The sequence below is a fragment of the Stegodyphus dumicola genome, chromosome 9, assembly GCF_044657685.1.
Source record: "Stegodyphus dumicola isolate Sdum_Otavi_A_Nest chromosome 9, ASM4465768v1".
Classification (NCBI taxonomy): domain Eukaryota; kingdom Metazoa; phylum Arthropoda; class Arachnida; order Araneae; family Eresidae; genus Stegodyphus; species Stegodyphus dumicola.
Window position 1 is genome coordinate 41,479,665 of NC_140776.1, and position 14,098 is coordinate 41,493,762.

Here is a 14,098-nt window from a genome sequence, read left to right on the forward strand (position 1 = left end):
ATGTGATAATACTTTCTCTTTAATTCTATAAACAGACATAATTTCTTGTTCAATTACAAAGTTCCGCTGCTCAAGTCCTATAATTGCTGTGTCGAGAATACCGACTAATTTGTCAATCGAAATTTTTTCATTTTCAATAACCTCTGTGTCACTTTCTTCACTATCGGAAGCGAATTATAATGACGAGGAATTTGATTTAAATCATATCAAAGACGGAGTACATCGAGATGAAATACTACATTTAGTAAGGAATTATAAGCCAAATAAAATAAAAACATCTGCCCTGATAGGATAGTGCTGACAGATCAACTTCCAATTCATTGCGCACCGCGGCGTCTCCCCCCCCCCCCCGCCGCAGAGCAGTGTGAAATTGATAAACACATTTCGGAATGGTTAGATAAACAAAGGACCATTTTGCCTTTATCCATTTTTTGCAACAATTCCACTTTTTTGTTTAATGGACTTTGAAACATACTTTCCCTTTGTAGATCCTTTACATATTAGTAAAAATATATCGGAAATTCTATTTGACATAATCGAAAGTTCAAGCTTACTTTTATAAAATTGCTCTAACAGTCTGCAAAAAATAATAAGCCGAATCTAATTCGAAGATTAAGGAACAACGCAATCTGCAACATTAACTGAATTAGATAATTTTAGCTTAGGTTATACCGTCCGTTATACATTAAACGAGCATGCGTTAACATATTATGTGCATGCGCACATGCATATTCGCAGCTGTAAAGGTCTTACGCGCATTCGTCAACGCAACGCATGCGCAGAAAGTTTGTAGCTTTGAGGTCCGGATTATAGATCATTCGGGATTATGGGTGTCCGAATTAACAACTTTTGACTGTATATCTACCTGCATATCTCCTAGCTGAAGAGTAATTTCATATCATCCATAATCCACTCAACCCCCTTACCGTGTCACCGTGTTTATTATTTTCTCTATGTTAGCAGGATTTATCTATCTCATGGTTCTTCATAACACCACCTGTATGCATCACGTTTAAGTTTAAACTGTGTTGAATTGTCACTAAATATTTAACCTGATATATTGATTTATAAATTAAGTAACAAAATTGTCTATTATTGTCTGTTTTGGTATACGGTCAGGTCATATTTTTATTTTATTTATATACTTAAAATTTCAGGTATATTTTTTCATACAACAGGTTTAAATACTTTTCCAAAAATAATTTTAAAAAATTTTTTATGCATTTGGAAATTGGTCATAGATATGTGGGAAATAAATCTGTTTATACAGTCAGTTTTTTTTAATCAATTCAACATATTTCAGATACACTCTCTTTTGTTTAGGTTTAAAAATTTGCTTTCCAGGTTTAACAATAATTTGAAATAAAAATTAATTTCTAATAAAAAATTATATTTCTGGTCTTATTATTTTTACTTTTTCTTGTATATTAAAAATAAAGTGGCATTTATTAAACTATGAAAGATCTCTTTAAATTAACGTAGAGGAGCGAAGAAAACAATATTTTTGTGGATTTCAAATGAATTATTTTATTACAGATTTTCAATTTAAATACTGCGTAAACGCACTCTTAATATTTAAATGCACCCTTATTTGCATGCAAACTGTACATCAGATACCTTTATTATTTCAAATATAGCGTAATTAAGAACAGGGGGTTAATCAAAATTTTCTAAAAAAAAAATTTTCTCTTCGTTTTTTATTACAATGTACACTTACTTATTATAAACTAATTATTTCAAGAAATATGTATTTCTCGCTGATTAGTGGTGAATTACTTCTTCATATGCATCCAGTGATAAACTGGGAAGCACTGCGTCATACAGTCAAAAGTCATTAATTCGGACTCGTCGGGACTTCGGCGATTCCGGATTATCGATTTTTCCAGATTATAGATCATCAGTTTAAATCTAGTAAGATAGCATGCAGAAATTATAAAATTAAAAATGCGCATGTGATGCGATGCATGCGCAGAAAGTTTGTAGCTTTGAGGTCCGGATTATGGGTGTCCGAATTAACGACTTTTGACTGTACTAGAATTTTTATTTAATCTTCACTTTTAAATTAATAGAAATTTTTCGCATATACTTACAGAATGTTTCCAAGTTATAACTGGTTGAGGGTTTCCTGTTGCTTCACAGGATAAAGTGACAGTTTCACCTTCTTTCACTGTCACTAATCCATCTCGTGGACGGGGTTTGACAGATGGTGGATCTAGTATGAAAGCAAAACAGAAAATTTCATTAAATGATGATACTAGGAAAATATTTTTTCAGATATAAAATTTATCTTAATTTTTAATTTATTTTCATAGTGTATTAGTAATTGATCTCTAAAAAGGTACAACACTACTGGAATAATTTTATCAGTTACATTTAGAAATGATATGTTTGCAAGCGATACACATATATGCTCAAGTATTTTAAACCATAAAATTTAAATAACCTAGTTGTACATTTATGTCAAAGTGAAATTCCGTTTTAAATTTATAATGTTGATTATAGCTAGAAAATCATTTATTCAATAACCAAGATAATTCTGAATGAAATCTGCTATTAAAATTTTATGCTGTCTCAGAATTATGACGCTTAAAAACTAGATATAAAAGAATCCTGTTTATCAAAACTAATTAGAATGAAACAATTTCAGCTAACATTCTATTTTAGATAACTAATGGCTACATAAAAAATACAGCTTATTTTAATGTACACTATTTTAAACAACAATGTTATTTGAACTTATCAATGTTATATGCACTTAAAAAAAAAAAAAAAAAATTCAAAACTTTCATCTTAAGTTTACTTTTTGTTTAAATAAAAAAAGGATATAATTAAAGGATTACATAACAAGAAGTTAAAATTTTTATTTCATGATTCAAGTAAATAGTATTTTAATGACTTCCTTCCACTATCTTAAAAGGTAAAAAATTCATTTGAATACACTGCAAGACTAAAGAGAAAGCATGCTTTTTGCATCAGTTTAGCTTCTGAATTAACTATAAGAATAGTTAATTCAATATTGTTTTCCTACTGTTTTGGGTAGTTTATTCACTCTCAGAGACATTTTTTTACAACAGTTCAAATTTTAATTGGCATAATCCAATAATGGCCGTTTGCACCAAAGGCAAATATTTTTATACGTATACTATATTACTTATTTAAGTTACAAAAAATGCACTTACCTTTCAATAACAAAAAAAGGGGTAATTGATTAACATATTTTTTAAATGACTACTTTTTGGCTAAGTTTATTTATTATATTTAGTTTAGTATTTCAATAAGCAAGGCTTCTACCTGTTTGAATCATATTATTATAATTACATATATACATTAGGTATGATCACATTATTATGATACTTATATATATTGATTATTATTTTATCAGTTCCTTGATAAAGACCAAAAGGATTATCAACATTCTGTAGTTGTTTTGATCATGTTATAATTTACATTTAATTCCAAAATTAATTGCCAAATTTATGCCTCATGTTTACTTTCTTCATATAATGCCAATAACTAGCTTTGAGTATATTAATACTGAAATTTATTATATATATAAAGAAAGAAAGAGAAAAGAAAAAAAAAATGTAACTCTAACTTAAAATAACCTGTTAGCTTTTCATTTTAATTTGGCTGCTTCCCCTTTCCACTATAAAAGTAGTAACTGCTTATAATAAATCACTCTAAAGTGGTCATTTCAAAATTAATCCTTGTGACAGAACTTTTACATAAGATTAATGACCCAGATACTTACATAATGTTTAAGTCAATAATAATTTCAAATTACAGTACTGAAACTTTTAAAAACCAACGAGGATAAAGCTAAATCAAAACTAAATGATTCTGAACCATGTTTTCTTCTTAGACGCATTGCTTTTCTGAAGCACAAATGTTCTGTCTAATGTTGCTCCTTCTTTCTTCCTATATTCTCAAAGATGTAAAATTCCCCAAAGTGCAAAAGTCCAAGACAATTCAGTCCAAGAATTCAAGAAAAGGCATGCTTTTTGCATCAGTTTAGCTATGTTTCTATCAATATTTTTTTATCAAGAATAAAAAATATTCAAATTACTCAACTGCATCTAGTTCTTCGTGAATCAGCTTAAGTCAATAAAGCCAAACAAATAGCAGTTTAACCATCATACACCAACATCATTATTAAGAATAGTATCATCATTCACAGATATAGTGTGTCAGAATTTATTATTTTTGTTCTAATCATTCCATAATTGTTGTTTTTTTGGTTTTGAATTTTACTTTTACCCTTGCTTATATGGATGACAATACACGAATTGAGTTATTGAAGAGTTAGGTATGGGAGCAACTTCTCCTTGATAAGTCTGTCTCCTGCCTACTCAACAATTTTAGGAATAATAAATTTAATTTTTTAGAATAATACATTTTTTCATGGTTTTAGATAAGTGCAATTAATTTACAAATGCTCTTAGAATTTAAATGAAACTGTAAATTAGTTCACAACAATAATAATTATTTTTAATTTTATTTCTTTGCAATTAAAATTTCTTAATTAAATTTTAATTTTGTTTATGCTTTATACGAATAGAGAATATTTGTTAAATTTATATATATATAATAATTTATTTCCTAAACAGTATTGATTAATTGATTATATTATCTCCTAAGTTTAATTAAAGTAGAATTATTTTAAAAGTGTGCATCCATACTGGTAAGTTATATTTTGAAAGATGTTTTGAAGTAATTTGAAAGCAAAATGTTAATAATGTTTTAACGGGGACTGGAGTTAAATCATCACAAAGAATAATAATATTTCAATTGTAAAAGGAAAAATTAAAACATGTAATCATTGTCATTGATCGGAAATTAGTTGACTTTTCAAGGGGAACAAACCAATTCCCGTTCAACGAACAATAATTGATAAAAATACGTAAATACGAAAGTGTTTCGTCTTTACTCGAGTTATAAGTTAAAGCCAAACCGGCAATTCTAATCAGGCCAAATATTTCCGCGAATAGTTTCTACTCAAAGAAATTATTCTCATGAAGCATTTTAGTCAATTCAATTTGGAGTAAAAATCAATTACTGTAGAGAAATCCTGTAAAACTCGAGTAACCGTCCCCCGACATTTTCATCTTTATGTATTTGAGTACTATATTATTTGTAGAAATTAAACATTGGAAATTGTCATTATGAAATCAAATTCAAAGTAAAGTTGAAATAAACATAGAAGATTATAAAAAAGATAAATAATGCAAACTTTGTAAAAACAAATCAAAGAAAATATAAAAATAATATAAAAATAATATAGAAAATAATATAAGTAAGATCAGTGAATGTACATGAAGATATAAAGGCCAGAAAAGTATTAAGTAACTTACATTCTTTCTAGTGGGGGAGTTGGCAAAGTGTTCTCTTCGTGTCTGACTCAGAAGTGTAGGGTGTCCGAAAATTCTTAGCGGCAGTAGGGGCTTTGAATAATATCAGTCGGTAAGACTTGGGTGAAGTAATTTATGGTAGTGGGTGGGACTTGGAATTCTTGAGGGATGTATTTTGTGGAGTTCTTATCTGAGAGAGACCGTCTGTTAAGATTTTTTTTAAAATACTAGTGAATGGAAATTAATTAATTTCTGGCTAATTGTCGTGTCGCAATGATTAAGAATTTAAGAAAGGAAAAAAGCATTTTCGCTGTCCAAGAGCTAATAGACAGTCTAAAGGCAGGAAATAGGCCCATTTTTTTAGTAGTGTGTGTGTGTGTGTGTGTGTGTGTAATTAGATTTAAATATGATTAAAGAAGACTCAGACAAATCATCAGATGCACCTGCAAAGTATCTGCATGACACAAACTTTTCTTAAATATTTCATTAAAATGAGGAGGGTTAATCAAAATTTTAGAAGCTAAAGTTATTTAATTTTAATAGCTTGTCATTGAATTTCTTAAAATGTACTAAATACCTCTTCATTCAAAAATATTTTTTGAAATATTTCTATACATATCATACCATGACATCTCTCTCCTTCACTATTTATGATAGGAGAAATTTAAACTATAAGAAATTTGTGTGATTTTTATAAGAATAATTTCAGAAAAAAATTTCATTTCTACAAGCTGATTACACTGTGAGCACTGGGTTAAGGGGGAAAATGTTATTCAAATATTTGTTGACAAATGTTCAATTTCTTCACGCCTAATGCTTAGATCTACAATACAATAAGAATAATTTATACCGAAGAGATATTACATTATGTAATGTCTGTAACATCTGTAACAATGGGCTCACCCAGGAACAAAACCACTGCATGTGTGTGGCTGATGTTGGAGTATATAAAGCAGCTATACATTGTCTTTCAAAACTTTCTACCTTGCATCCAATTTCTCCTCCGTCTCCACATCTGGTGCTCATTACGTTATGTGCCTTTGGGCAACACTTCATGAACCAGCAGTGTTGTATCTTGTAATTGCTTGGTGATAATATTAAGTCTTTCCAAACTGTTAATCATGCAGTCAAAAAGCTCCAAGATCACATACCTTTTGTCAAGGATTGGTGTAAAAATTGGAAAGTGCAAATAAATGCCTCAGAATCGCAACTCCTGATCATCAGAATGAAGAAAAAGAATGTTAAACTCAAGAAGTAACTTACGCTTTTCAATGAACATATTCCATCAGCAACTCATGCTAAGTATCTAGGAATTATCCTGAACAGCAAGCTGATATGGACGAATCACATCAATAATGTGAGAAACAAAGCATTATGTGTAATGAAATGCCTCTACCCGATATTAGGATGTTTGTCCAAGCTTGATTTGTTGAAAAAGAGACTGATTTACTTTTCAGTTCTGAGACCAATAATGACATATGCATCCCCAGCCTAGGCCACAAAGACTGACTTAAATAAACTTCAAGTAGTGCAAAGTCGTTTTCTCATGGAATGAATTGCTCCACAAGAACTTGAAAACTGAATCACTCAATATGACATATTCTTCAGGAAAGCTAAAGAATGTGAACATATGAATTTATTCAATCTATTTCGCAATAAAATATTGGAGAAGAACAGACATCTCCATTCTTTTACTGCCTTCATTTTGAATAGCAATCAGAATTTTCTGACCTAACTGCTATTAATTTAATTTATATTGTTTGATGTACAAACTCTAAGTACAAAACGAAGCAGCATCTGCAGAGCTTGCACTTGGAAAGGTGGCCTTCCATGTGACCAGTACATAATGAGTTATTGCTATTTTTCCAGCAAATATTAGCTTTCCTGAAATAATATACATATGTATATATTGCATATTTAACCCAGAAGACTTTCTACGAATTTATTATGTATTATTTTTGTTATTTTCTCCTGTATTTTGTATTTATGCCATATTTTCAGACAAAATGTTTAGCACCAATCAGATGTCATCTTGATGTTCACATGACTTGGTCACAGACCTTCTCCACTACAGCCATCCTACACCGCCCAGCTCAAGCATGTCATCATTTCAAGTGCTCAATATAGCATTTAACTGAAAATGGCCCGAACACAGCATGCAAATACGCATGCTAATAACGCATAAGTGGAACTTCAAACTCTTTCCAAACATAGCATGATTAGCGACATAATGGTAAAAGCAGCTAATTTATCAGACTTTGATAAAAGTCAAATCATTATGGCTCAGTGACTGGGAACATCATTATTAGAAATGGTGTGTTTAGTGGGCCATTAACATACAGCTGCTGTGAGCACATATCAAAAGTGGTGTGCGGATGGTGAAATGACAAGTCACTGGCCAGCAGTGTGTTGTCAACGGCGCATTGATTCCAGAAGAGAGTGGAGATTGCTACACATTGTTTGCAGTGACTGAAGAGCTACAACAGCCGAAATCACCACAAGCTACAACAATGGCAACCTAGACAGTGTTTCTCAACACACTGTGCAACGTACATTGCTGCGTATGGGCCTATGCAACCGGAGGCAAAGCACATCCTTGCACTGACAGCACATCATTGCCAGTTCCATCTGCAGTGAGCTAAGACACATCGGAACTGGACATTAGAGGAAAGGTAAAAAGTTGCACGGTCCAACGAATCACATTTTCTGGACCATCACATCGATGGGCATGTGCCAATACACCAATTTCCAAATGAAACTCTGGCTCCTGGATGCACAGTTGGACGGAGACAAGCCGGTGGCAGGGGTATTATCATGTGGGCAATGTTTTCATGGAGCACATTAAGACACATAATCTCCATAGAACAATCTCTGACATCTTTATGCTATGTGAATATCGTTGCAGACCAATTTCACCCATTCATGAAAACAATATTTCCAGCGGGGGGTACGGTGTTTACCAACAAGATAATGCACCATGTCATAAGGGTTGATTTGTTAGGGAGAAGTTTGAGAAACATTCCTGCAACTTTAAAGTTATGTCTTGGCCTCCAAATTCACCTGACATTAATCCAATAGAGCAGTGGTTCTCAACTTTTTGACTAATGCGTACCATCTACACAAAAAATTGAAGAACTTTAGTACCACCACTACATTTTACAATGATTATTTTTTAATTTCTGAAGAGAAATATATTACATAATACAGTACAAAGTCTGTAATCTGGTCTCGTCGGGACTTCATCGATTCCAGATTAAGGGTTTTTCCGGATATAGATCATCAATTTAAATCTGGTAAGATGGCATCCAGAAATTATACAATTAAAAATATGAAACCATAATTTATGAAATAACGAGCAGTTATGATCTAAAGGGCATCAAAATTTACAAAAATAAAAGCTTAATATTTATTTGTTTACTTTATTAAACATTTCTTTCAACATGTGCATGCGTAAAGCATACATTATGCACATGCGTAAAGTTTGCGGCTTTGAGGTCCGGATTATAGATCATTCCGGATAATGGACGTCCGGATTACGGACATTGAACTGTATATATTTTGCCATTTGCACAACTTAACTTTGCACACAACTTAACTTGTTGGCTGTTTGTATTAAATATGCCCACATAAAAAATGTTAGATTAAAAATTGCTTACCATTTTAATTATCAAACTTTAAGTTACAATACTTAAATTCTAAAATTTAGTGTGAAATTTCGGTCTGTTTAAGAGAGATCAATTTCTCTCTTAAACAATCAATGTCTGGCCTTATTTCACTTAGCTTTAACCCAGGGGCGTAGCTAGAATATCCAGCGCCCGAGGACAAATGAAGAATTTGTGCCCCTTTCTGTGTGCCAAGAATGGAAAACGTTTCATTAAAAAAATTCGTAGGACAAATTTGGTGCCCCTTGGATGCTGCGCCCGTGGACAGATGTCCTCCCTTGCCCCACCCTAGCTACGCCACTGCTTTAACCTTAAATTAGGATCCACTTTTAATTTTGCTCTGTATTTATTTTTCAAATAAAACATGGAAGAAAATCCTTGTCCCACAAATAGATTGCATAAATATTTAATAGCTTTATTTGAGATGCCTTTAAATTCTTTTTTTCAGTTCAGCTTAAAGTTAACAAGTGTTATTTTTGAAATCTTCAGAGTTCGATCACAGGAAATTTTCATCAACTGTTCTTTCTCTTCATGAGATTTTTAAACTTAATAGTTAAAATAATTTTTTTTTCTCTGCATACCACCTATTTTCTCTTGCATACTACCAGTTGTACGTGTACCACTGGTTGAGAATCGCTGCAATAGAGCATTTGTGGTCCCACCAGAAAACTAAATTCGTGCTGCCACGCTACCCTCCTCACAATGCACGGGAATTGCAGGACCAGTTGGTGAGCATTGGGTACCAGATACCTCAGACTACGTATCATCACCTTTGGAGTCAATGCCATGCCAAGTGCAGGCAGTTTTGAGAGCTCAAGGTGGTCCTGCATGTTATTAACAGGGTGGTCATAATGTAACGGCTCTTCGATGTACATATTTACTTACATCCCCTTGATAAATAGGTCTCTCTACCAGTTAGCAATTAGAAAGAAAGCAAGTTTTGTTAAATTTTTTAATAACTAATGGTTAGCTAATATTTTTATATTAAATGGTCACCTAAGGAATAATTTTAAATGCAAAAACTAACCCAAACCATTTCTGCAATTTAAAATTTTTTAAATAATATATGCAGAAATGCAAGTAAAAGTATCATGCAAATTTTACTTCAGATGGAAGTTCCTTAAATATAAGATCTATTGGAAAATTCTGTCCATTTGGGAAGTGAAAGAAAATAATAAATTTGTTATACTTTTAATAATATTTATTGTACAATATAATTTCCATCTTACCAACATGGTGGTTATTCGTAAATATCATTTTTGAAAAATGTCTTATCATACAGGCAAAGAATTCAAGTGCTGACATCTGCTTCAGTTTTGAATTTTTCCCCTTCAGTCCAAATTGCAAGTAGAAAAACAAGTGATAATTGAAGGTTCTTAATCTGGGGAATATGGTAATCAAAGGTTCTTAATCTAGAGAATACAATGAATGGGGCAGAATTTGCCAACCAATTTGCCGATTTTCTGATGAGTTACCTAACCAACTTGTGGTATGACATTATGAAACAGTATGATGCCCTTCCTACTGAATATTGCCAGCCTCTTTTCTTTGACAGCTTTGTTTAAATCATCCATTTGCTGTCAGTATCTCTCTGAATTGATCTTTTCACTAGGTTTCAGAAGCTTCTAATTTATTGGTCCTTGGATATTCGACCATATACACAGCATTCTCTTATTCAAGCTCAACAGTGCTGGTTAGGGTTTTTAGCACCTGGGGACAACTGAAGATTTAGCGCTATGTTTTATACACAGATTTCTCTTATTCAAGCTCAGCAATGCCGTAGTTAGGGTTTTTAGCACCTAGGGACAACTAAAGATTTAGCACTCTGTTTTATGTGCCAAGAATGGAAAATATTTCATTCTAGAATTTCATAGCATCAATTTTGCAGCCCCTGGATGCTGTGTCCTGCTTAGCCCCACCCTAGTTACACTACTGAAGCTCAAGTATGGTTTAGAGGTGGAGGTGGCAGGTTATCCAGCTCACAGTATGCTGTTTTCATGATGATATTTTCATAGGTAAGCCACTTCATCATCCAATAGAAGATAGTTCTGTTTTGTTCCGAGGAAGCAGAGATGTGCATTTGACTACTTGATCATGCAAATTTTTCTCACTTAAACCATGACACATTTGGAATATTTATAAACCAATCCCAATTTATGAATATGGTCCAAGATGGTTTGTTGAGCTGAGTTAAGTTCCCACCAATCGCTGCTATTGTCAATAAAGGATCTTGTTGCAGCCTGGTCTTGAAAATCATCATCCATCAAAGATGGCTGTCCTAAGCATGGCTTATAGAATTTCCTGGTAAACCTTATAATCTCAGGATTAATTTTTAAAAACCTTAATTAAAACATAAGCAAAATGCTTAGTTTTTCTAAAATCAATTTGCAACTGCAATTTAAACTTTTCTAATAAATCTTCTAATGAATTTTAAAAATATGAACTCTTACATACAAAGTTATATTTATCATAAAAAGCTATTATCATCACAGTGCCAAATATTAAAAGTGTAATAATGATACGACTGATAAATCTTATTTACCAAAAGCATTTACCAAGATAAGCAGTTGAAGCACAATAAACAGTAGACTAGAAAGCAATGATTTTAGTAAAATAAAAGTTATAATTTTTAAATTTGTGAATGTTAATCACACAGATATATCAAAAATTTAAAACACAGAATCAATATTTTTTAAGAAAATGAAAGTTATACTTTTAAACAAATTTAAATTTGTAAAATGCTTTTCAATATTAATTTTTTAAAATAGAGCCTTACTTCTAGATATTTTCATTCTTAATATATTTGTACCAAATAAAATCAACAAAGAAACGATAAATTCATTAATTAAATGAATAAATAAGTAATAACACACTGTTGTGATATTTTTATAAAGATTTGTTATTTGTTAAATACACAAATTGAAATTTGTGAAATGATACATCAGAAGCAACTCAAATTTTTAGTTGCTATGAAAACAGAAATGTAATAATAGTTTCCACAGCAATTGATATATTTCATTTTTTTTTTAAACCTAGAAGGATTAACATATAGCAAGAAACATTTTTAATGTGGTACTTACAAAGAACATCCAAATTATGAGCAAGTTCCAATGGTGGACTGGTACTTATTTGACAGGCATATTCTCCACTATCTTTTGGCAGAACAGAAGTTACTACTAACGAAGTCTTATTTAACTTTATTCGGTCATCTCGTACGATTCGCAGTTCTCCAGCAAATAGCAAACTTTTACCCTTTTTCCATAACACTACAAAATCTCCTATGCAAAATTTTAAATATGGAAATAAACAAAATTTCTAAATATGAAACATGTATACACTCAGAGTAAAAGATTTAAAAAAAAACAATAACAATTTTTAAAAAAATGCAATTTATTTCACACAAGCAGGATAGATATATGAAAAAATTAAAAAAATTAAAAAAATAAAAACTTATATCTTCATTTCCACATTTGCTAGTTTTACACAATACTCATTATCAAAACAATCATACAATTCCTCTTTAGAAACTCATATGGTTAAAACTTAGAACATATTCCAAGTATATCTATTGCCATATGTAATTTTGGTTTTTTTCCGTTTCGCCGCTGCAAATCTCGCCAAGCAGACTTTGTTAACATACAGTATACACATAAAACATGTTAACAAATGCTAGTTCTAAGAATTTTTTATTTTGAAGGCATAAACATTCTAATATGGTTTAAAATTTTGTAAAAAACCAATAAATAAAGACAATAAATTTGTAAAAAGATATTAATTTAAGAATTTACTATATCATGGTTCAAAATCCTGATTCGTTAGTCCGTACCACCTGACCCCAAGTGATCTCATCTCACGTAAACTATGCTACAAAAATATAGTTCTCTCAGTAATTATCTACATTAATTTCAAGTTAAATCTTAATTTGGAGTACAAGTTTAGGTAAAATCCTAGTATACGGTGCAGCCTTGGCGCAATTTTGAAAATTATTGCCAACACCAAAAATGATCCAAAGAACGTCTATATACTATACACTATATACTATGTGCGTATATACATAATATATATTATATTTAACTATAACTTTTTTTTAAAACGTGTTGAACTTTTTGGAGCAACAGCTCCTGGTAACTTTTAGGCAAACTTACTACAATTTCTGATTTACTTATTTTGCAGCATATTGCGTAAAATGTTATCTAGACCAAATTGGTCATTCAGTATTGTAATAACTACCTTGCTTGTTATATTATATTTAACTATATATATTCTTTGAATGACCCGTTTACTACTCATCGTATATGTCCCGTTTTTACTGCTCATCATAAAGTCGCCAAAAGTAGCCAAATCCCGTGTGCACCGGATACTAAGATTAAACCCAAGTTTAAATGCAAGAATTATTTCAATTCGTTCGAATAGCTTACTCAGACATTATGTAAAACCGCAGTGCTTTACTTCGCTAGTGCATTCTCATTAGAATTGACGAATTTAACCCTTGATTTTGCCTTTTCTATACTTTCCCCTTCAGGTGAGCAGTGTGATTGCATTCTAATTGACTTAATTACCACGAATGGCCTTAGGGCATAAAATTTAATTGTCTTTGTAAATATTCTATGTAATTGTATGTCAGTACTGAAAGAAACAATCAATCTGGTAAGAAATGGCTGCAACGTGTTTTGAAAATGAGGCGTAAAAGGTTACCAGCGAAGATATTTCTATATTTGAAATCTGTGCAAAAGTTAGCTGACTTAATAATTATATTACTGTTCATATTAAGAAAATATATAAACCTGAAGACACATTAAATGTTCACAAGGAAGAAAATATGTGAACCTGAAGGAACATAGAAGTTTACAGTAGTATATCATGAAATATTCAATATCTGACCCTCTCAATAGCATGGTATGTTGGTCTTCAAATTACTGGATTGGTATACTGATCACTACACTACAACAGTGCACTGAATATTTTTTAATTCCTTATAAACCTAGTAATATAAATGCAGTTTTAAAAGTCTGCTTTACTATTTGATATGAAAGCATACATTTCTTTTATGAAGCATGTAGTGGTTATGCAGTTAATAAAATAATTCTG

The 14,098-nt window shown here is 31.4% G+C and overlaps 1 protein-coding gene across 4 annotated transcripts in view; it reads right to left on the reverse strand.

Annotated features, from left to right (window-relative positions):
- The window catches only part of LOC118196054 (neural cell adhesion molecule 1-like), a 296,740-nt gene that overhangs the window by 31,819 nt on the left and 250,823 nt on the right, over positions 1–14,098 (reverse strand). For all 4 annotated transcript variants that reach the window (XM_085823364.1, XM_085823363.1, XM_085823365.1 and 1 more), the window contains exons 3-4: positions 12,091–12,288; positions 2,091–2,212 (exon numbers count right to left, since the gene is read on the reverse strand). In XM_085823364.1, the coding sequence (XP_085679490.1) occupies positions 2,091–2,212; positions 12,091–12,288 (320 nt within the window). The remainder of the gene's footprint in view (positions 1–2,090; positions 2,213–12,090; positions 12,289–14,098) is intronic.